General features: G+C 49.6%; 1 protein-coding gene and 1 pseudogene across 2 annotated transcripts in view; both read left to right on the top strand.

Moving 5' to 3' along the window:
• The first annotated feature begins 197 nt into the window (after positions 1-197).
• Positions 198-20,002, top strand: part of LOC309794814 — a 31,714-nt pseudogene continuing 11,909 nt past the window's right edge. The window contains exons 1-5 of the transcript in view: positions 198-257; positions 1,997-2,098; positions 2,579-2,738; positions 2,943-3,193; positions 5,064-5,197. The product of the transcript in view is annotated as an uncharacterized misc_RNA (transcript). The remainder of the gene's footprint in view (positions 258-1,996; positions 2,099-2,578; positions 2,739-2,942; positions 3,194-5,063; positions 5,198-20,002) is intronic.
• On the top strand, positions 14,639-19,242 carry LOC309795460 (kallikrein-7-like). Its single transcript, XM_082607832.1, has 6 exons — positions 14,639-14,670; positions 14,960-15,094; positions 15,564-15,720; positions 15,965-16,206; positions 16,420-16,556; positions 18,450-19,242. Exons 2-6 carry the CDS (start codon positions 15,022-15,024, stop codon positions 18,603-18,605), a joined length of 765 nt encoding a protein of 254 aa, XP_082463958.1. The 5' UTR covers positions 14,639-14,670; positions 14,960-15,021; the 3' UTR covers positions 18,606-19,242.

Below are 20,002 nucleotides of genomic sequence, written 5' to 3'. Positions count from 1 at the left end.
GTGGGCGCAGGGTAGGAGGGTTTGCAAGACTCCAGCCTCAATGGTCTCCGCCTTTGGCTTCGGCTGGCCTGGAGACGCCTTCTGGATATTCAAGTTCCCAGCTTCTGGATATTCAGACCCTGGCCCCCGCGAACTATAGAGCCGCGCCCCCTTGAAAGGAGAGGAGGGACACCTCCGCCCCTCTTGGCCCCATATCTATGACGTCACCAGAACTGCCACCGCCCCCATGGAACGGCATCACCTTTGGCTCTACCGCAGTAAAGACATCCACTAAATAGTTCCTCCCTTCCGAGCTTTGCCCAATGAGATTTCCCCTCTGGACGCTACCCCTTGTGGCCACGCCTCCTTCGTCATAGATCCAGCCTCGTGATTTCACGGGAGGGTAGCTTCCCCACGTGGAACTCAGGCAGCGTGTCTCTGCCCAGCTCTGGCCCCGTTCTAGGCGTGTCCAGGGTTTGAACCGGTTCTAGGCGTGTCCAAGGTTTGAATCCTGGCGGGGGCCTGACCGGGAGAAGTTGAGAGAGATTCTCTGTCCCCTCCGATCCAAGGGATGATTTTACATTAAACGTGCGGAGCCGCGCCTTCCTACTGCCTGTTTTGTGAGCTAAAGGATGGGGAACGGGTGGGCGGTGGAGGGCAGAGAGGGAACCACCACCGCGTTGCAATTCCCCATAAGCCCCGAGCAGGTCCTGCCTAAGTCTGTCTCCATCAGCCCTATTGCAGCAAGGCTCCTGGGTTCTGCTTGGGCTGGTCCCATCGCCCCCATGGGAAGGGGAAACCAGGTCACAGCGCCTCCCAAACCTGCCTTTCCGGAATCTGGACCTCTCAGGGGGTGGGCCGGGCCAATCCACCCTCAGAAGTCGGGACCAAGAAGACTGGCTTGTCTTCCATTCCAGGTTACTGGCAGCTCCCTCCTCCCACAAAAACCCAGGCTCCAAATTACTCCTTCCAAAAAGACTTAAGAATCCAGCTGCCAGCCCCTCCTCCCTCGGACCTCAAATCCGGGCCGCAGCCCCCTCCCCGCTCAGAGCCGGGAGTCAGGGGCCCTCACCCGCTCTTCGCTCGGACCAGGACGTCTGGGCCCCCAGCCATTTCTGTTTCAGACCCAGGAGTCACAGCACTAAGCTCCTTCACTCCCAGCCCTCAAGAGTTAGAGATTCCATAGTGGCTGTATCAATTTACAAGTATAGACACCAAGGGGGGAAGAGGGGAGGGTGGTGGGATGAATGGGAAGATTGGGATTGACATATATATGCTAATATGTATAAAATAGATAACCAGTGAGAACCTGCTGTACAGCACAGGGAACTCCACTCCACTTCGTTGTACAGTAGAAACTAACACAACATTGTAAAACAACTATACCCCAATTAAAAAAAAAAAGTTAGAGATTCCAACCCCTCCTCCCTCAAGATTCTCCGTTCAGCCCCTGAGCCTCGCCTCACTCATAACCAGGGTTCCAGTTCCCTGCTGCTCCGCCAGCCCCCAAGTGGGAGGAGATGGTTTACGAGGCTGGTGGTCCCAGTTAAAAGGTTCCAGAATCTTGTACCAGGCAGGCAGAGCTGAAGTACGGGGTGCTCTTCCTCTGGATCCGAATCAGTAGGTAACCCCGCCCCCTGAATTCTGTAAGGTGAGAGGGTAAAGTTCTCAGACACAGGCATCAGGCCCCTGAGCCCCCTCCTCCAGGGCCCAGGACCTCAACCTCAGATCCCTTCCTCCTTTGAGACCGAGGACTCAGCACCCCAGCCCCTGCTCTCCAAGACTGAGGAGTCCCAGCTACCAGTTCCCTTTCCCTTCAGACCCGGGGGTCTGGGGATCCTAACTCCCTCCTTCCTTGGAATGTAGGAATCCAGCCCCCGAGCTCCCAGCTGCTCAGATTCAGGAATCTGGGGCCCCAGCCCCTTCCTCCAGCGGGACCCAGAAGAACTGCTCCAGAAGCTCTGCTTCCTCCCCAATCCCAAGATCCCTAGGATTTTGGTCTCCCTCCTCCGCTCAGCCCTGGCCTCTCTGTCTCCTGGACCCCACCATGGGACATCCCACACCTGCTGCAGAGTCTGGATCTGGATGTTCCCGCTCTTGCTGTTGGAATCCCGGGCTGGTGGGGGGCGGGGGGGTGCCCAGAAGTCATCGGTGGAGCACCTGAGCCTGTGGGAATACCATGGTGGTGGCTAAGAGGGTGCATGTGGTGGCATGTGGGGAGATGGGAAGCACGCAGTTACATGTGGGAGCTTCTGTGGGATGGCGGGAGGCACGGGGCACGTGGCAGCAGGTAGGAACGTGTGGAGTTCTGCTGGTATCGCGTGAGTGCACTAAGCCAGCAGGGCTGCCTGCTGAGGGGCACAGACACACACAGGAGTATACGGGGCATCTGGACACATGCTCAGGTGTGCGACTCTGTGTGTGGTGGCTCATGGGCTTCCATGAGTGTACATGTGTATCTGTGCAGCAGCATGCGCAAGCTGGGAGGCAAACACCGGAGGGGGTGTGCGTGTGTGTATCCCTGGGAAACCACTGTGGCTTTCCTGGCCCCTGCACTGACCCAGTGGATGGTGATCCAACCCTCTCCCTCCTGCTGAAGGACACTTGGGAGCACAGGAGACCGAGGTGCTGGAGGGCCAGGAGTGCAGGCCCCATGAACAGCCTTGGCCGACGGCCTTGTTCCAGGGTGTCCGGCTAGTATGTGGGGATGTTCTCATAGATGACAACTGTGTCCTCACAGCAGTCCACTGTAAAAAACTGTGAGTGGATTCCGGGGGCAGAGGTAGGCTGGAGCCTGGGGAAAGAGGGGGCTGGGGCTTTGCCTCAGGAGGTGAGAGCTGGGGACAGGGTCCCCGAGAATGGAGGTCTGAGAGAAGAGGGGACCTGGACTCCTGGGTCTTAGAGAGAAGGGGCCTGGGAGCCCTTATCTCTGCCTGCGTCCCAAACTACCTCCATCATTACAGGAAATACACAGTCCGCCTGGGAGATCACAGTCTGCAGAATAAGGATGAGTCAGAACAAGAAACGGCTGTGGCTCAGTCCCTCCCTCACCCCTGCTAAACAGCAGCAACGAGGACCACAACCGTGATCTGATGCTCATTTGACCGCGTGATCGGGCATCCCTGGGGCCCCAAGTGAAGCCCATCCGCCTGGCCGATCGCTGCCCTCAAGTTGTGCACTATCTCAAGCTGGAGCTCTGTCACCAGCCCCCAAGGTAGTGGGAGGGAGAGAAGGAGCTGGTTGGCCCAGTGGACCCCAAGCCATTGGCAAAGCTTTGCCTGGAGAGTAGATAAAGAAAGGAAAGTGATTGTGACGTTGAAGTTCACAAGTGGTCCATGTTAGAAACCTTAAAGACCAGAGTATTAACAGGAGTGGTGGGAGAAAGGAAACAAATTAACAGGTTGTTAACAGGGCTCAAAAAAGTGGATGGATGAATGAATGAGTGGATGAATGAATGCATCCCTCCTTTAAGGTGGAGAGTTATAAGACTTTTTATGGGTACAGGATTTTACATAGTCTTCACAACAGACTTAGGATACATGGGCTCCTCAGTGGCCCAGGAAAACAGGCTTCCTCTTCTCCCTCTTGAACCCAAGATTCCTCGCCCCAGATCCCCTCACACCCAGGAGTCCAGGCCTTTTCTCCTCCAGGACTCACAGTCTAAGTCCCCAGCTCCCTCCTCACTCTGGACCCAAAAGTCTGGACCTCCATGGAGGTCCTCCCTCTGGGGCTTCAGAGTTCAGGTAGCCCCTTGCCCTGCTTCACAATGAAAAAATTGGGGCTCAGCTCAAAGAGGTGATGTGGTTCACCAGGAAATCAAAGTCAGGATTCAGGTCCCTGCCTGTCTGACTTCTAAGAAGACAATGGGATGCTGTGGAAACCTAGCTGCTCATGAATCAGGCAGGTCATTTCGAACCACGGCTCTGCCCATTTTCTCTGGGCAAGTCCCTTCCCATCTCTTGTCCTCACTTTCCTCACCTACAAAACTGGGATAATTATCCAATAGATTTTTAAGCTCCATGAGGGCTCAGGTTATATCTATTTTCTTCATTGTGTGTTCCTAGTGCTCAGGGTGGTGACTGGTATACAGTATGTGTTCAATAAACATTTGTTGAAAGAATGCATGGATGAGAGAATGAAAGCATCCCTCCTTCAAAGAGCTGTTGTGAGGGTTAAATGAGATTGTGGGCCTCTAGCTTCTGACACGTAGAGGTACCAGACAGAATCGTTTCCCTCCCAAGTCTATTCTTCAAAGGTTAATAAGAAAGATTAATTCCACTGTCAATCACCAACTCAACACTTATTTTGTGAGCATCTGATATGCCCCAGGTACTGTAGTGTACAAAGCTTTATGGAGTTGCATGCTAGGTGGGGAAATAGACAATAAACAAATACATGTAAAACGAAGTATTAGGTAGAGTCAAGTGCTATAATGGAATATCATAGGGGGAAGAGAATAGAGAGTGATGGAGATGTGGTGTTTTGGGGGTTTTTTAAGATTTTTTTTTTGATATGGACCATTTTTTTGAAAGTCTTTATTGAATTTGTTACTTTATGTTTTGTTTTTTTTGGCCCTGAGGTATGTGGGATCTTAGCTCCCCGACCAGGGATCAAACCCACACCCTCTGCATTGGAAGAAGTCTTAACTACTGGACTGCCAGGGAAGTCCCGAGATGTGTTGTTTTAATTAGAATAGTCAGGGAAGCCTTCTAGGAAGAGGTGACATTTGGAAGAAGTAGGATTTAGCTGAGATTGGAGACCTGGTGGTCTGGGAATGGAAAGATTAGAAAGGGTCAGAGGTGTCCCAAGGGGGCACATCCATGTCCCCCAGTCACCTGATCCTTAATTTGAAAATAGCTCAGGGCAAGAAACAAAAGGTAGGGTCCAAAGGTCCTTCTTTAGGTGGAGAAAAAGAAACAGCAGGGGCCATGGCTTTGTTTCATGTGGTGAGAAGTGATGTGCCCTGTGAAATGTTTCAGAAAACCCTGTGCAGCTGTGGCTACACAGAAGGGAGGTTAGATACAGACAGGGATGGAGGGGAAGGCGTTGCTGTCTCTGGGAACTTGCAACCTCGGCCCCCTCAGAGAATTTTCCTGACACCCTCAACTGCACAGAAGTAAAAATTATTCCTCAGAAGCAGTGTGAAGATGCCTACCCTGGGCAAGTCACAGATAGTATGGTCTGTGCAAATGAAAGCAGTGGGGCTGATCCATGCCAGGTGAGTGACTTCTGAAACTCTCTTCTTCCCTCATTCACCCTGTAGAGACTGGAGGCTTGGCAGTGGGGTGATCCCCAAGAGTCAGCACCCCTACCTCTACAGAGTGGGAAGCAGGTTCAGAGAAGGCACACTCCCCCTGCAGGTTACACAGCCCAGGAATCAGAATAATTGAATTGTCCTTGTTGTTTTCTTGAGAACGCTTGCCTGCAGGGTGGGGTGCAGGGACAAGGTGGGGATTAAAGGGAGTGAGAGGATAAGTCCATGAAGGAGAGAGTCTGAGTCCAGAGGGTACGCAAGCTCCCTGCCCTCTTTCTCAGTGTCAGTGCCTGGAATTTGTGCTGACTTTACTGATGATCAGGTAGTCAGCTATTTTTCTTCGAGTCCTGACTAGTTTCCCTAGCATGATTGCTTTCTCCTATGATTTTGGTTCCTTGGGGAGCAATGCTGTCTTCCCAGCTGTCCAGGGAATGGCGCCATTGACTTCAATGCTCCCTCAGTGAGCTCCCCAACCCCAAGGTGACACATCTTGAGATTTGCCATAGATATAACACTCTTTCCTATTGGCTGCAACTTCAGTCCTCACGGCTCCCCTTGGATTTGTCCCCTTCATGGAAGCCCCACCCCCTTTGCTTATGATTGGTCCCTGAAGACAATGCTTCAACGCTTCCTTTTCTATTGACCAGGAATAGGATCATTTCCATTAGTGATCCGGCCATGGAATCTAATCTTTCTGGAGGATTCCCTGGAGACAATGGTTTCTTCCCACATACTCCCGCCATTGTCCCCTGGGTGTGTGTGTATCCAGAAGAACACTGCTCCTTTCTCCTATGTTTTGTAACTGGATTCAATGATCTCTTCAAGACTGGCCAGGAATGGAGGAACTCAGTCCCTTGCATGTAATTCCTACTTTCTTCTCTCTGGATTGTACCCTCCAGACAGCATTCTCTTCCCTCATTGGTCAGGATTTCCTCCATTGCCCTTAGACATCCTGTCTGCATCCCCTGCACATGGAAGCCCCACCGCTCTCTCTCACCATTCATCCCAGGATACAATGCTCTTATCCCAAGAGACCCAATCACGTTAAAAGCTGGTACTAAATACTGGTACAGTAGGGCATCTTAGGTGAAAGTCTTCTATTCTCACCTTCTAGGGAGATTCACTGGTATGTGGTGGTGTTCTCCAGGCATCACATCCTGGGAATCAGACCTCTATGGGCGGCCTGAGAGATCTGGCATCTACATCAACATCTGCCACTACCTGGACTGGACTAAGAAGACCATGGGCAGCAAGGGCTGATCCCAAGATGAGCTCTAGATCTCCCTCAGTAAACTCACAACATCAGCCTGGCTCCTTGCCTGTGTGTGCTTTGGCCCTCTTGAGAGGGGTGGAGGAGTGGAGGGTCTGAACCCTGCTGGGAGGTGTGATGGGAGATCGAGAGAGACCAGGACCTGCATGGCCATTCGGGCCATCACCACTGGCCAAAGTCATCCCTTTTTTTTTTTTCTGGAAAGACTTGGAGGAATGGGAGGTTAATTTCAGGGGAGAGAAGACATAAGGATTTTCAAATATCCAATGAGCTAGCCTGTAAAAGACATAGTTGAACGGGTTTTTGTTTAGTTTTTCTGAGCAGCTAAACTGTATCTAAGCTTTGGGGGGGAGATTTCTCCTTAAAAACTGTGAGATATGGGGACTTCCCTGGTGGTCCAGTGGGTAAGACTCCACGCTCCCAATGCAGGGGGCCCGGGTTTGATCCCTGACCAAGGAACTAGATACTGCATGAATGCCACAACTAAGAGTTCACATGCTGCAACTAAGAAGTCCACATCCTGCAACTAAAGTCCACATGCCTCATCTAAGACCCAGTGTGGCCTAAATAAATAAATAAATATTTTTTTAAAAAGATACTTTTAACAAAAAAAATTTTTTAATAAAAAAATAAAAATTGTGAGATATGCAGAGTAAGGTGCAGGAAATATAGAAATAGCTTAAATATGTACCTGTGAACATCCATGAAACTGAGGCAGGAGACAGAAGGGCCCCAGGCTGAGCCACTGACGATAGCAGGAGAGAGGAGCTGAGCCCTGCCCAGATAAAAGATAAGGAGACCACATCTTTCTCATTCTCGAGGTCAAGGAGACCTCCCAACTACACATGTACAGAAAGGCTCCTTGGAGGTTGAAAAGGGAGGGGGCGCCACCCCATAATAGGTGGTGTCGACCTTCCCACAGGCCTGTGCGCTGGAATCCACCTTGGCTAAGAGATGCACACACACAGGGGAGGACCCTGAATTAAATCAAATATGGACTCAGAGCCAGACAAAGCAAGATGATTGGCCAGAGGAAACTCAGAAGAACTGCCCCATATAGGTGATTTAAACTACCACGAAGGCGTGACTCTTTCTCTGAGCCTGCCTGTGTGCATCTATTCACATGTACTTTTTTCCTCCCGAAAAACACTTTACTTAATATCCCAGTACCCAACTGATATTTAAATATCCCCAATGGAATGTGAACCCAGAAAGGATTTGAAGATTTATTTATGGCATGAAGGAGGAGGGCGGCTGAGGTCAAGGAGGGGAAAGGACTTGTCCAAGGTCAACCAGAAATTCAGGAATAGTATCATGGGTTGTGGAGTCTGGCAGGAGATCACAACACCAGTCATGCACAAAAGCTGGAAGGACCCACCTATATCAGGGAGCTTTTGTATACAAGTGGCAGAGCCCCAGTTCAAACTGGCTTATGCGTAAAAGGGGATTGGTTGGTGCAGGTGCCTAGGCAGGCCTTGGAGTTGATTCATAATGTTAGAAGAAGTGACATGGGTATGAGTCTCAAGTATGTGTATTGGTGACTTAAGCCAATCATCTCTGTCTCTCTGTGACAATTTCTCTCTCTGTCACTCTGCCTGCTTCTCTCTGTCTCTGTTTCTCTCTCTCATATATGTGAACTCTTTCTCATCTCTGCTTGTCTCTTTCCTTCTCCTATGGATCTCATTCTAGCCTCTGTAGACAAACTTCTTCAGGTGGAGGGAACATAGCAGCCCAGTTAAGCAAACCCAGCAGAAACAAAGATCTCTTTTCTCCCAACATCTTGATATTAATCCCAGGGAAGAATTCTGATTGGTCCAGCTTGAAATGAGCCCACCCACTGGATTAATCAGTATTTCTAGGGAGGAAACCATGATCTTGTTGGCTTGACTGGGTCATGCGTCCATCCCAGTGGGTGGGAGGGTTTGGAAAACTATGATTGACAGTTTCACCAGATCTATATGAAATGAGGGGGCGGATTCCTGAAAGAAGTGGGAGCTGTTCTTGAAAAAAGGGGGGAATGGAGTCCTGGAAGTCAGAAACAATGGGCCTTCAGAACCCAAGGAGCTGAAGCAGGAGGTTCCAGAATCGCAATGTCCAGGATCCCTCAGAGTAAGGCACAGATGCAGGACAGCAAGATACCAGTTCTCAGGTGTGATCATGAGCTGGAAGATGAGTCATCTGGCAAAGGATCAGGACATAAGTCTGTGTGCAAAGAAAGTATGAAGCTGGGTGTCTGGGTGGGACTTAGAAACAGGATTAAACCCAAAGGGCATGAGAGGGCTGGGGATTTGGGGCTCTCGTCAAGGTGGGGGCATGCATCATTAATAGTAAGCCTATGGGGTTCCGAGTTCATTTTTAGCCAAAAGAGATTCTGAGCATATGTGACAGTGTCCCAAGGAAACTTCCTTCTCAGATTGTGGGTTTGTACAATGATTAGACTATGGGCAATCCTCAGCATTCGAATTCTGACCCTTCTGACTCCTTAGCTGTTGATTTTGCACAAGGGTTCTAACTTCTTTTAAACTTCCCCTTTTTCATCTATAGAATGGGGAAGGCAGTCCTCGTTTGGTCCCATGAGGCGAATAGAGATGTGGTTTGCAGAGCATCCGACACATCACATCGTAGATGCATAAGAAATGGAAGCTGCCTCATTCCTGGTAGGATGAGGTAAGGCAGCCAATATTATTTAATTCTTTCACTCGCCTTGAGAAGTAGAGTTTGCTTTCCTCCACTTTAGAGAGGGACAAAGTGAGGCTTGGAAAAATTAAATCACTTACCTGAGATCATGAGGAGGGCAACTAGGGTTGGTCAAACCTGGGTTTGTCTGACTTGTAGGTCAAGTTCTTCCTATCACGCCCTGTTGCTGAATGGCTCAGGGAACAAGGAAGGACTGGGTTGTTGACTGTTCTGTGGATGACAGTGGTTTGCAAACTAGTATTTATTTAAGTACCTCCTACGCTCCCTGGTTTGGGCTGGGTGCTTATAAAAACACCTTTGAACACCAGACACATGTCCTCTGCTTGTGAAGACCAGTGTTTAGCAATAAAGTCAGATTAAATAGTCAAGAACACAGGAAGACAGGGATTTCCCTGGTGGTGCAATGGTTAAGACTCCACACTCCCAATGCAGGAGGCCCAGGTTTGATTCCTGGCCCGGGAACTAGATCCCACATGCATGGCACAACTAAGGAGCCTGCCTGCCGCAACTAAGACCCAACACAACCAAAAAAACCCCACAACAACAGAAAGACAGATATGCCAGACTTCTCTGGGGGCACAGTGGATAAGAATCCGACTGCCAACGCAGGGGACATGGGTTCTATCCCTGGTCCAGGAAGATCCCACATGCTGCGGAGTAACTAAGCCCGTACGCCAAAACTACTGAGCCCACACGCCACAACTACTGAAGCCCATGCTCCTAGAGTCCGTGCTCCACAACGAAGAGAAGCCACCGCAATGAGAAGCCTGAGCACCGCAATAAAGAGTAGCCTCTTCTCGCCACAACTAGAGAAAGTCTGCTCGCAGCAACAAAAACCCAACGCAGCCAAAATAAATAAAAAATTAAATCTTAGGGCTTCCCTGGTGGCGCAGTTGTTGAGAATCTGCCTGCTAATGCAGGGGACATGGGTTCCAGCCCTGGTCTGGGAAGATCCCACATGCCGCGGAGCAACTAGGCCCTGAGCCACAACTACTGAGCCTGCGCGTCTGGAACCTGTGCTCCGCAACAAGAGAGCCCGCGATAGTGAGAGGCCCGTGCACCGCGATGAAGAGTGGCCCCCACTCGCCGCAACTAGAGAAAGCCCTCGCACAGAAAGGAAGACCCAACACAGCCATAAATAAATAAATAAATAAATTTTTAAAAAAATTAAATCTTAAAAAAAAAAAAAGAAAGACATATATGCCAAGCACAGCAGAAGAGACATTCTGGTGATTTAGGAGAGAATAGCAGGGCCCCAGGGTAGCGTAGCTGCTTTCCTCTTTTTAACAGTATGCTGAGGAGGCAGGGGGCTGAAGAGAGAATCCAGGAATGAAGATTTGGACAACAGATAACAGATTGGAAGTCGTCCCAAAATTCCTCTGTTTGGGAAGCCAGGTGGGAAAGATACAGATTGCTGGCTCAGGGTGCTGTGAGGTCGAGTGGCCTAGCATCTGCCCCTACTTGATTTGGGAGCCCAAGTCAAGACGGTTGACACACCTCACGGCCAGGGTCCCAGTGTGGAATTAGTGGGGTCTGGGGTCCGAATTCTGGGGTCTGATTTGGGATTTGATGAGAGTAAGTGTCTCAGAAGTTTTGGGGACTTCACTTGAATTTAGTCAGTGTGGGATCAACTGTATGGTGTTAAGTGGTGAACTTTATTTGAGTGTGTGAAAGGAAGTATGGAGTTGGGTGGGGTATGGAGTTGGAAAAGTGAAGATGGGGTGAGGGAAAGAGTTTGGCATGGAAATGGGATGGGATCTCATTAAGAAATTGGGTTGTAGATGAGAGTAGGGCCGGGACTGGAGTCAGAGTGTTGGGATTGGTGTGAGCTGGGGATGGGTTCATGGGGAGGATGTCAGTGTGGTCTTCCTGGAATATGACAGGGATGAAGACTATAGTCTGAGCTGTGCATGTGGTCAGGTTTGGGACAGAGGCTATGGTGACATTCAGTGTTTGGGTCAAGGTTGAGTTTGGGTTATGGTTAGGGATCCAGGGTTTGAGTCAAGAGTCAGGGTTAAGGTTGATTGAGGGGTGAAGTCTAGTCTGAGTTGATATTTGGAAGCAGGAACTTGGTCAGGAGCTAGATTCCAAGTTGAGGTAAAAGTTTAGAATTGGTCAAGGATAGAGCAGAATTGAGGGTTAGGGTTGGGTACGAGTTAAGGTTTCGGGTTAAAACTCAGGCTTGCATCAATATTGGTGTTGAGCCTTTAGTATATGTGTCTTCTACCATCAGGTACCAAGCTTGGCCAGCATTCAAAGTGAAACCTATGTGTTACCTTTTTAAATTTCTATAATTTGACTGTATCCTTTATCAGCGTTAGGGGTGGATGAGAAGATAGATGACCATCTTTCAATATGCTTATTTATTCTGTTTCCCATACAACACTGTTTAGTTTTGGAATATGTGTCAGGTGATATTCAGGCTTATAATAAAATAATTGTATTATTTAAAAAAAAGATTGGTGTTGAGAATTGTGTCAAAGTAAGGATTGGAGTTAGAATTATGCATGAAGTCCCTGGATTCTCTCTTCAACCCACTGCCTCCTCAGCATTTTGTTAAAAAAGAGTGGGGTCTTTTTTACTCTGTCATAGGCACTTGATCATATCCAGCCGTGTCTTCTCAATGAATGGTACCACCATCTTGAAGAAGAAAAGAGAATTCTTCCGGTGTCTCTTTTTGGAAATAAGAAAGCCTTTCCGAGAAGTGCCCCAGTGGTCTTCCCCCTCATTCCCCATTGGACAGAACTGCATCACATGTTCATTTCTAAACCAATCCCTGGCAGGCAGAAATGGCTTTTCTGCTTGGTGCAGTAACGTTTACAATCATGATGAGGATAAAAGATTATCCAAACAATGGGGAATTCCCTGGCGGTCCAGTGGTTAAGACTTCGCCTTCCAATGCAGGGGGTGCGGGTTCGATTCCTGGGCAGGGAGCTAAGATCCCACATGCCTTGTGGCCGAAAAACCAAAACATAAAACAGAAGCAATATTGTAACAAATTCAATAAAGACTAAAAATGGTCCACATTAAAAAAATATATATATAAAAAAAAAAGATTATCCAAACAAAATTGGGGTTCTGATAGAAAGACAGAAGGAATGAATGTTTGAGTAGGCAACAATAATGTCTATTATGGGCCAAACTATGGGACAAAAATAGAGTTGGGTAGGGGTCAGGACTGAGGTAAGATTTGGGCTCAGAGCTGAGGAACAAATCACATTTTTGGGGTCTGATTTAGAAGTTGGGGTCAATTCTGCTTTTAGGAACGTGCCTTCAAGTATAATGGTTCCCATCTCACTCAAGGTAAACACCAAAGTCCTACACTGATCTTTAAGGTCCTATGTCATCCTAGTCCTATTACCTCTCTGACCTCATTACCTGCCCTTGTCCCCCTGCTCATTCAGCTCCAGTCAAAAGGGCTCCCCTGCTAGAACATTCTAAGCATGTCCCTTGCCTAACTTACCTGCCCATTTGCTCTGCCTAGGACTCACTACCTCCAAGTAGCTACATGGATCAATCCACCATCTCCTTTAAGATTTTGTTCAAATGTCATCTTCATGTGGACTCTTCCTAGTATTATAACCCCAGGGGGCCCTGAGAGTGGAGGAAACCAGTAACTCCCTATCCCTCTTCCCTGTTCTTTTTTAAAATTTTATTTATAGAATACAGTAAATTATCCTTGGTTTAGAACGGTGCCCAGATAATTAAGAAGCCAGGAGCCACTCTAAACCTATCACTCAGCTTTTGAAGGCACACTATGACTCAGACAATCCCCATGATATTCTTTCTTGTTCCCAGGTTCTCCACATGACATTTCTGCTTTTTTCCTTTTCAATGCACATTTCTCTCAGTCTTGTATTTTTCAGGCAGAGCTTTTGCTTTGAAAAAGCACAAACTGCAAACAAAGCAAGTCGATACTACCTAAAATATTTGACGTGAAAAATAATCATGGATGACTGCTTGGTTTACCTTGAAAATATACTGAGAATAGAGTTCTACTTTCTGTTCATTATTAGTTGCAAGGTGACTGAAATAAATACAGGTCTGTTGCTTTCTCATACAGTCTGGTGGTGTAACAAAGATGCTTTTTGACCTTCTGATGCATAATAGTAAGTTGCAGGCACATAGGAATTATAAAATATATTTATTAAATGATTGTTAAATGGCTGAATGGTGGCAATGATTTAAATACCCTCCTCCCTGCTTTTATTTTTCTCTGTAGTACTTACCAACGTCTAACAAACTATATATTTTATATATTTATTTTTGTATTCACAGTCTCCACCCACTAGAACAAGAGGCTGCATGAAGAAATTTTTGTTTGCTTTGTTGACCACATTGTCCCCAGGAACCAGAATAACTGCTGGCACAGAATAGTTGCTCAGTAAATATTTCTTGAATGAACACAATTAGCGAAGATGAAAGTACAAGGAAGTTCAACCCAGCATTATTATAATTAAAACTATCCAAAAATCCTCCAATTTGAAACAGATTACATAAGTCAGGGTACAACTATAGTATAGAATGTTATGCAACCATTAAGAAGGAAGGAGAACCCATTTAAACACATTAAGAGGAGAGACTTCCCTGGTGGCTACTCTGAGCTTCCAATGTAGGGGGCCCGGGTTTGATCCCTGGTCAGGGAACTAGATCCCACAGGCATGCCGCAACTAAAAGTTCACATGCCACAACTAAGGAGCCTGCCTGCCGCAACTAAGACCCAGCACAACCAAATAAATAAATATTTCCAAAATTTTTTAAATAGATAAATATACTAGGAGGAAAAATTGTTCAAGATAATTTGTAAAGAAAAAGGTTATATTAGATAATGTTTAGTACAGACGTTTTTGTTATAAATACATAATATGTATAGGAATCTCTGCATAACACGAGAACACAGACTATATTGATAACAGTAAGCATTTCTCAGGGTGAAGTGAGGGAAAGCCTTTTCTTTTTCGTTCATACCCTATATTAGGTTCAAAAGACATGACTGGGTTCCAGCCTGAGCAAATTATCACAAGCTCGTCAGAATTACCGTATGGGCTCTAGGTCATCCCTGAGAGGGGATTGGGGCAAGGAAATGGCCCCAAAGAAGGACCCAAGTCAAAGCGCATTTCCTGAGCTCAGCCGCTCCTTGAATCTGCCCCTCGGAGCCAGAGCACCTGTGGCTCCCGCCTCCGTAGCGGCCACCGGGGATGCTGGGCCCAGAATGCGCAGGGGCGGGAGGGTGGAAAAAGTAGACTGCTGCCAAGTGATTTAGCTGCCTCGGGAGTTTGAGATAACCAGAAGCGCAGGAAGAGTGTGTCTCAGAGCCTTTTCCACCTGCATACCAGGGCGCTGAGGGCGGGGGCGGGGGGGGGGCGGGGGCGGGGGCTGGACGTGGTATAAGACTGCCGCCCTGGTCAGGTCTGGAGAAGCTTGACTCCCAACCGAGTCTGCGCCCCACGTCAGATCAGGCCCTCCTGAGGTGAGAAGGGGCCTCATTTAGGGTGGGGGAATGAGGCTGGCTGGACAGCTGAGTCCTGTTCCCGAGGGGAGGGGGCAGTGGGGAGGCTGGACGCCTGGCTCTGACAGATGAGGGGCTGGAGGTCTGGAATTTTGGGTCTCTTAGGGGAAAAGGAACTAGGGATACAGACTTATGGATGGGGAGAGCTGGGAGTCCAGATTCCCGGGTCCCAGGGGGAAGGACTCCTGGGTCTGAAGGAGGAGGGGGCTGGGGGCCAGGACTCCTGCTTCCTGAACTCTGTCCTTCTCAGCCCCAGCAGAAGAGACCCCTCCTCTGCCCGGCACATCCCCTGAGCGACTCAGAGAAGCCACAATGGCAGGATTTCTTCTTCCACCTCTGCTGACCCTACTGCTGTCCTTAGCTCTGGGATCTGCTGCACAGGAAGGTGAGGACCAGTCTGGGAGGGCTGCCCTAACCCTTGGACCTCCCATCATCGCCAGTGACCCTCTTCAAGGGCCCCTCTCTCCAAGGGGTCCCTGAGTCAGGACCTCCCTCTGCTCCAGCAGCTTCCTGCCTCGGAAGACAAGACTCTTCTGCCTCTTTTCTTCCTGCTTCCTTCTGACTCCCGGGGTCTCTGTGTCCCCCAGGCCCTGTCTTCTGCACTCAGGGTCTCTCCTCTCAGCTTCTGTCGTCCCCCCCAGACAGACAAGATGCTCCTCCTGGGTTTCTGAGTGGGCTGCCTCTGTCTCTCTCCATCTGCATCTCCTGCTTTCTCTGCACTGTTCTCCATTTCTGCCTCTGCATCTCGCCCTGTCTCCCTGTCTGTCTCCATCTCCGTCTCCAGATCCCTGTGCTGCTCACTCAGCCCTCCTCTGAGGCTTACTACCCATGTTTTTCTCCATGTCTCTATCCAGCCCAGGTTCAAGGCGACCCAAAGATTATTGGGGGAGTCCGATGTGGAAGAAACTCCCAGCCCTGGCAGGTGGCCCTGCTCAGAGGCAATCAGCTCTACTGTGGAGGCGTGCTGGTCAACGAGCGGTGGGTGCTTACCGCCGCCCACTGCATGTTGAGGTACGTGGACAGGGCTGCTCTGAGCACTTCCAGCTCTCCCCCTGGGTCCCTGCCCCCCCCCAGTCTCTGTTCCACCGCCCCCCGTCTCTGCCCTCCCCACTCTCTGGGTCTCTGTCGTTCCCCCCCACCCCCGCCCAGGATCTCTGTTTTTCTCTCTCTGGGTCTCTGTTCCCCCTCTCTCTCTAGGTCCCTGTCCCACTCTCTCACTCACAGTGACTCTATGAATGTTGCTCCCTTCTCCCAGTGCGTACAACGTGCATATGGGCAGTGAATACCTGAGAAGAGGCCAGAAGATCAGAGCCACAATGTCATTTCGCCACCCCGGCTACTCCTCAGAGAGCCAGGCTAATGACATCATGCTGGTGAAGCTAGATAAGCCGGCCAGGCTGTCATCCAGCGTGAAGAAAGTCAACCTGCCTTCCCGCTGTGAACCCCCTGGGACCACATGTACCGTTTCTGGCTGGGGCGCCATCACCAGCCCTGTTGGTGAGGCTCCCTCAGTGACCCAGAAGCCCCAGACCCTGACCCCCTCCTCCCTCAGACCCCGGAGACCAGGAATCAGGATCCTAATGTTGAGCGCCCCAGCCCCCTCCTCCTTCAGGGTCTAGGATCCTGGACCCCCATCCTCTCCCCATCAGGACCCACGGGTCCACAGTCCCAGGCCTCTGACTGACAAGCTCCCCCACCCTCATCTTGCAGTGACCCTTCCAGTGCAACTCATGTGCACAAACGTCGACATCGTCTCCTCTGGAGACTGCAAGAAGGTTTACGAGGACTTGCTGGCAGATTCCATGCTGTGTGCTGCCATCCCCAACTCCAGCACCAATGCCTGCAACGTGAGCCCCCCTTCCTTCCCTGCCCTGGGTCCCTGGCTGCTTCGTCCCAGCACAGAGCCCCATCCTCCCCCTCTATCCAGAATCTTTGCACCTGACCTTGGCGTTGAGCATTCCCTCATCAACCCCCGCCCCACCGTAGGCCCAGCTTTCCTAGCTTTCTCTACCCCATTCTCTGCTCAGGTCAGTAGTGGCGGCCCAGTGGGGGCTGGTATGGCCCTGAGGATGAGGCAGAAAGGTGAATGGGAGGGGCTGGGGATGGGCAACCTGCGGCCAAGATTAGGGGAAGGCGAGTGAAGCCTTGGCTTCAAACCCAACCTTTAAAGGGGAGGGGGTGCCCAGAAAACTCAGTAATCAAGATAAATCACATTCTAATGCAATATTTTTCAAAAAATCTATGCAAAAGTCCACGATGAACAAAATGTCAGAATTTTCAATAAAGAGCCATCGGTTTTACTGAATTTCCCACTTACCTCAGGCTTCAATCAGTCTCAGCACAGCCCTGTACTGACCCTTTATCTAAAATTGGGATACTGTGTTCATCATGGACTTTTTCATATTAAATTCAATGTTAAGGTATTGCAGTAAAATACGGTTTATTGCAATTACTGAGACTGTGTGCCCGAAGTTAACGTCTCACTCACCTCCCTTGGGTCCTGGTCCTGGGCCAAGAACTGTCTCTCCCTCCTCTTTGTAACCCCCTCCCCGTCGTCTCTCAACATTATCTGCCCACATCTCCCTTTACACCTGATTTCATTTCATTCTTTGCATCAGTGTGGCCGCCCACCCCCGCCCCCATTGGCTGTCTGCTTCTGTCACTCTTTTTTTTTTTTTTTTCTTGCGGTGCGCGGGCCCCTCACTGTTGTGGCCTCTCCTGTTGCGGAGCACAGGCTCCGGACGCGCAGGCTCAGCGGCCATGGCTCACGGGCCCAGCCGCTCCGCGGCACGTGGGATCTTCCCGGACCGGGGCACGAACCCGCGTCCCCTGCATCGGCAGGCGGACTCTCAACCACTGCGCCACCAGGGAAGCCTGTCCCCCTTTTCATTTGTCCACCTCCCTGCCCCTTTCTCCAGCCCCTGCACTACTGTTTCTCTGTCCTCCTTCTCCTCCTGCACCGTTCTTTTGTCCATGCTTTGCTTTACCTCTCCTCCTCTTCTCTGTGACCCTTTCCCTTTCCTTGTCTCTCTCCCCGGACCTCCACTCCTTTTGCTCTCACCTGCATCCTCAGCTGTCAGGGGTGGTGGGAGGGTAAGTGTTAGGGATGGGGTGATGGGACAGGAGTGTGTGTCCTAGAGAATGGGGCATCCTTCTCTTCCCCGCGTGAGGGCCGGCTTCATGAATGTGCAAGCTGTACAGTGACACAGGGTCCCACGCTCAGGAGAGTCCCACCCTTGGTTTAAAGCACTCCTGTTGCTGTCTTGAAATTCTTAATACTTTCTGAGCGAGGGAGCCCACCCTTTCATTTTGCACTGGGCCTTGTGAGTTGTGTCATCGGTTAGGCCCCTGATTTCCAAGACCACCCTGTCCCTCTTTCATGCCCATGTATCCATTCCCTGGAGATAGGGCTCCTTCTTCCATGGGCTTGGCGCTGAGTCCTCAAAGATGGGGAAGAAATGGGGCTCTGACCCCCTGGAAGCCCTGCCCCTTCCCTGTGATTGGTCCCATTGGCCAGGGCTCAAGCCAATGTCTTCAGAGAACGTGGTTTGTCTTCTCCATGATGGCCCTAATTCCTGCTCTACTATTGGTCCCCAGAGACCATGAGTCTCTCCCCATTGGCCAGGGTGGAAGTCCAGGGTCTGGCAAGACAAAGGCTGACAACCGTGGGGGTGTATGAGACAGAAGTGGGGGCGGGACTTCATTCTGAAGCTGAAGCTAATTTGCTTTGTCTCCTCCAGGGTGACTCAGGGGGACCACTGATGTGCAATGGTTCTTTGCAAGGCCTGGTGTCCTGGGGAGTTTTCCCTTGCGGCCAACCCAACTACCCAGGTGTCTATACCCAAGTCTGTAAGTACATCGATTGGATAAACGACACCATGGAAAAGTATTGCTAATCGCTCCATACTCCCATCTCTCCATCCCTACACCATGAAAAGGACATTCACAGAAATAAAGATATCGATGATCTCCAGTCATACTTGACTTGACTTTTCCTCGAAGACATATCAAAACCTCAACAATATGCCATGTGTGTAAGTCAGTCAGATCAGCAAGAACTTAAAACCAAAACAAGAAACACAGAAACCTCAGGGCTGGTAAAGAGGGAGTGAGACCAGCACTCTCGGCCACTGAAACTGTAAATTCATACGATTCTTATGGAAGTTGATTTGGCAACGTGAATCAGGACCCTTGTTCTCCACTTTTGACCCAGTAATTCTAGCTCTAGGAAGAGACTACTAAAAAAAAAAAAAATACAAAATGTGGAGCAAGGTTTGAATTTATCACAACATTATTTATCATAGCAAAACAGTGGAAACACTGAATATGTCCAGAATCAGTGGAGTGTTTAAGTAAACGATAGGCTAGCTTGAGACAAGCATATTATGAAGCTGCTCAGGATAATAATTATGCAGAATTGATAGTGTTATGCAAGGATGTCTATGCTATGTGATGTTAAATGAAAAAAGGAAGATACAGAAATACATGTGTATGTGAGCCTTGCTATGTAAAATGAAAATATTCACAAAATAAAACCTGAAATCATGTGTACCAAACTGCATACAGCGGTAGTCATGGGAAGGTAGCCTGCTTCCTTCCATTTACTTTTCTGTGGGTATGCACTTTTATAACCTGAAAAACAACAGTGGAAAAGCTCTGGAGATCTAAGGTGGAGGAGAGGAGACCCTTAGAGAGGAAGACAGGAAAGAAAAATGTATCTGATTTTTGGTCCCTTGCCTTGCCTCCCTGCCCAGTGGCATATTTTTCTCCATTTTCTGGGTCTCAGTCTTCCTCATCGGTGAAATGGAGAAGAGAAAGAGGGAAAGGGAAGGTAAAGAGAGTAAAAGGGAGGGAAGAGAGAATATGTCTACTTCCTCAGGGCGGAAAGGGGTGTGAAAGTGTTTCTGGACATGTCAAGGGTGACAAACTAGGAGAGAGGGAGAAGGTTTGGGAGAAGCATAGGGCTGGCAGGAAGACAGGACACCTGGGTCCCACAGGGGCCCCCCAAAAGTGAGCCCCCAGCCTCCTGGATGCCAGGGGAGGCCCAGGGGAGGCTGGGGGCTGGGAACCCAGGTAGGTGGTCTCCTGTCCTCAAGAAGGCAGGGAAGGGGCCTCAGAAAGGGTGGAGGTAGGAGTCCCAGTAGCTCAGCCTGGCCATGCCCCTACTCCTGCCACCCAAGTCTCCCAGTCAGTCATACCTCAGAAGGTGCTGACAGAGGGAGCCTCTCCGATGCCCAGGACTCACCTCTCCTACCTGTCTTTCCAGTTTCTCCCCCAGAATTCTTGACTGGTC

Source organism: Mesoplodon mirus (assembly GCF_964341445.2).
Source record: "Mesoplodon mirus genome assembly, chromosome: 19".
NCBI lineage: Eukaryota > Metazoa > Chordata > Mammalia > Artiodactyla > Ziphiidae > Mesoplodon > Mesoplodon mirus.
This window is presented reverse-complemented; position numbering and strand designations above follow the sequence as displayed.

Excerpts from the sequence above, each read along its gene's own strand:
- LOC309795460 (XM_082607832.1), top strand. The coding sequence starts at position 15,022 with ATGGCAGGATTTCTTCTTCCACCTCTGCTGACCCTACTGCTGTCCTTA. Across the intron at positions 16,207-16,419 it reads CGCCATCACCAGCCCTGTTG|TGACCCTTCCAGTGCAACTC; the intron begins GTGAGGCTCCCT and ends CTCATCTTGCAG. Across the intron at positions 16,557-18,449 it reads CCAGCACCAATGCCTGCAAC|GGTGACTCAGGGGGACCACT; the intron begins GTGAGCCCCCCT and ends TGTCTCCTCCAG.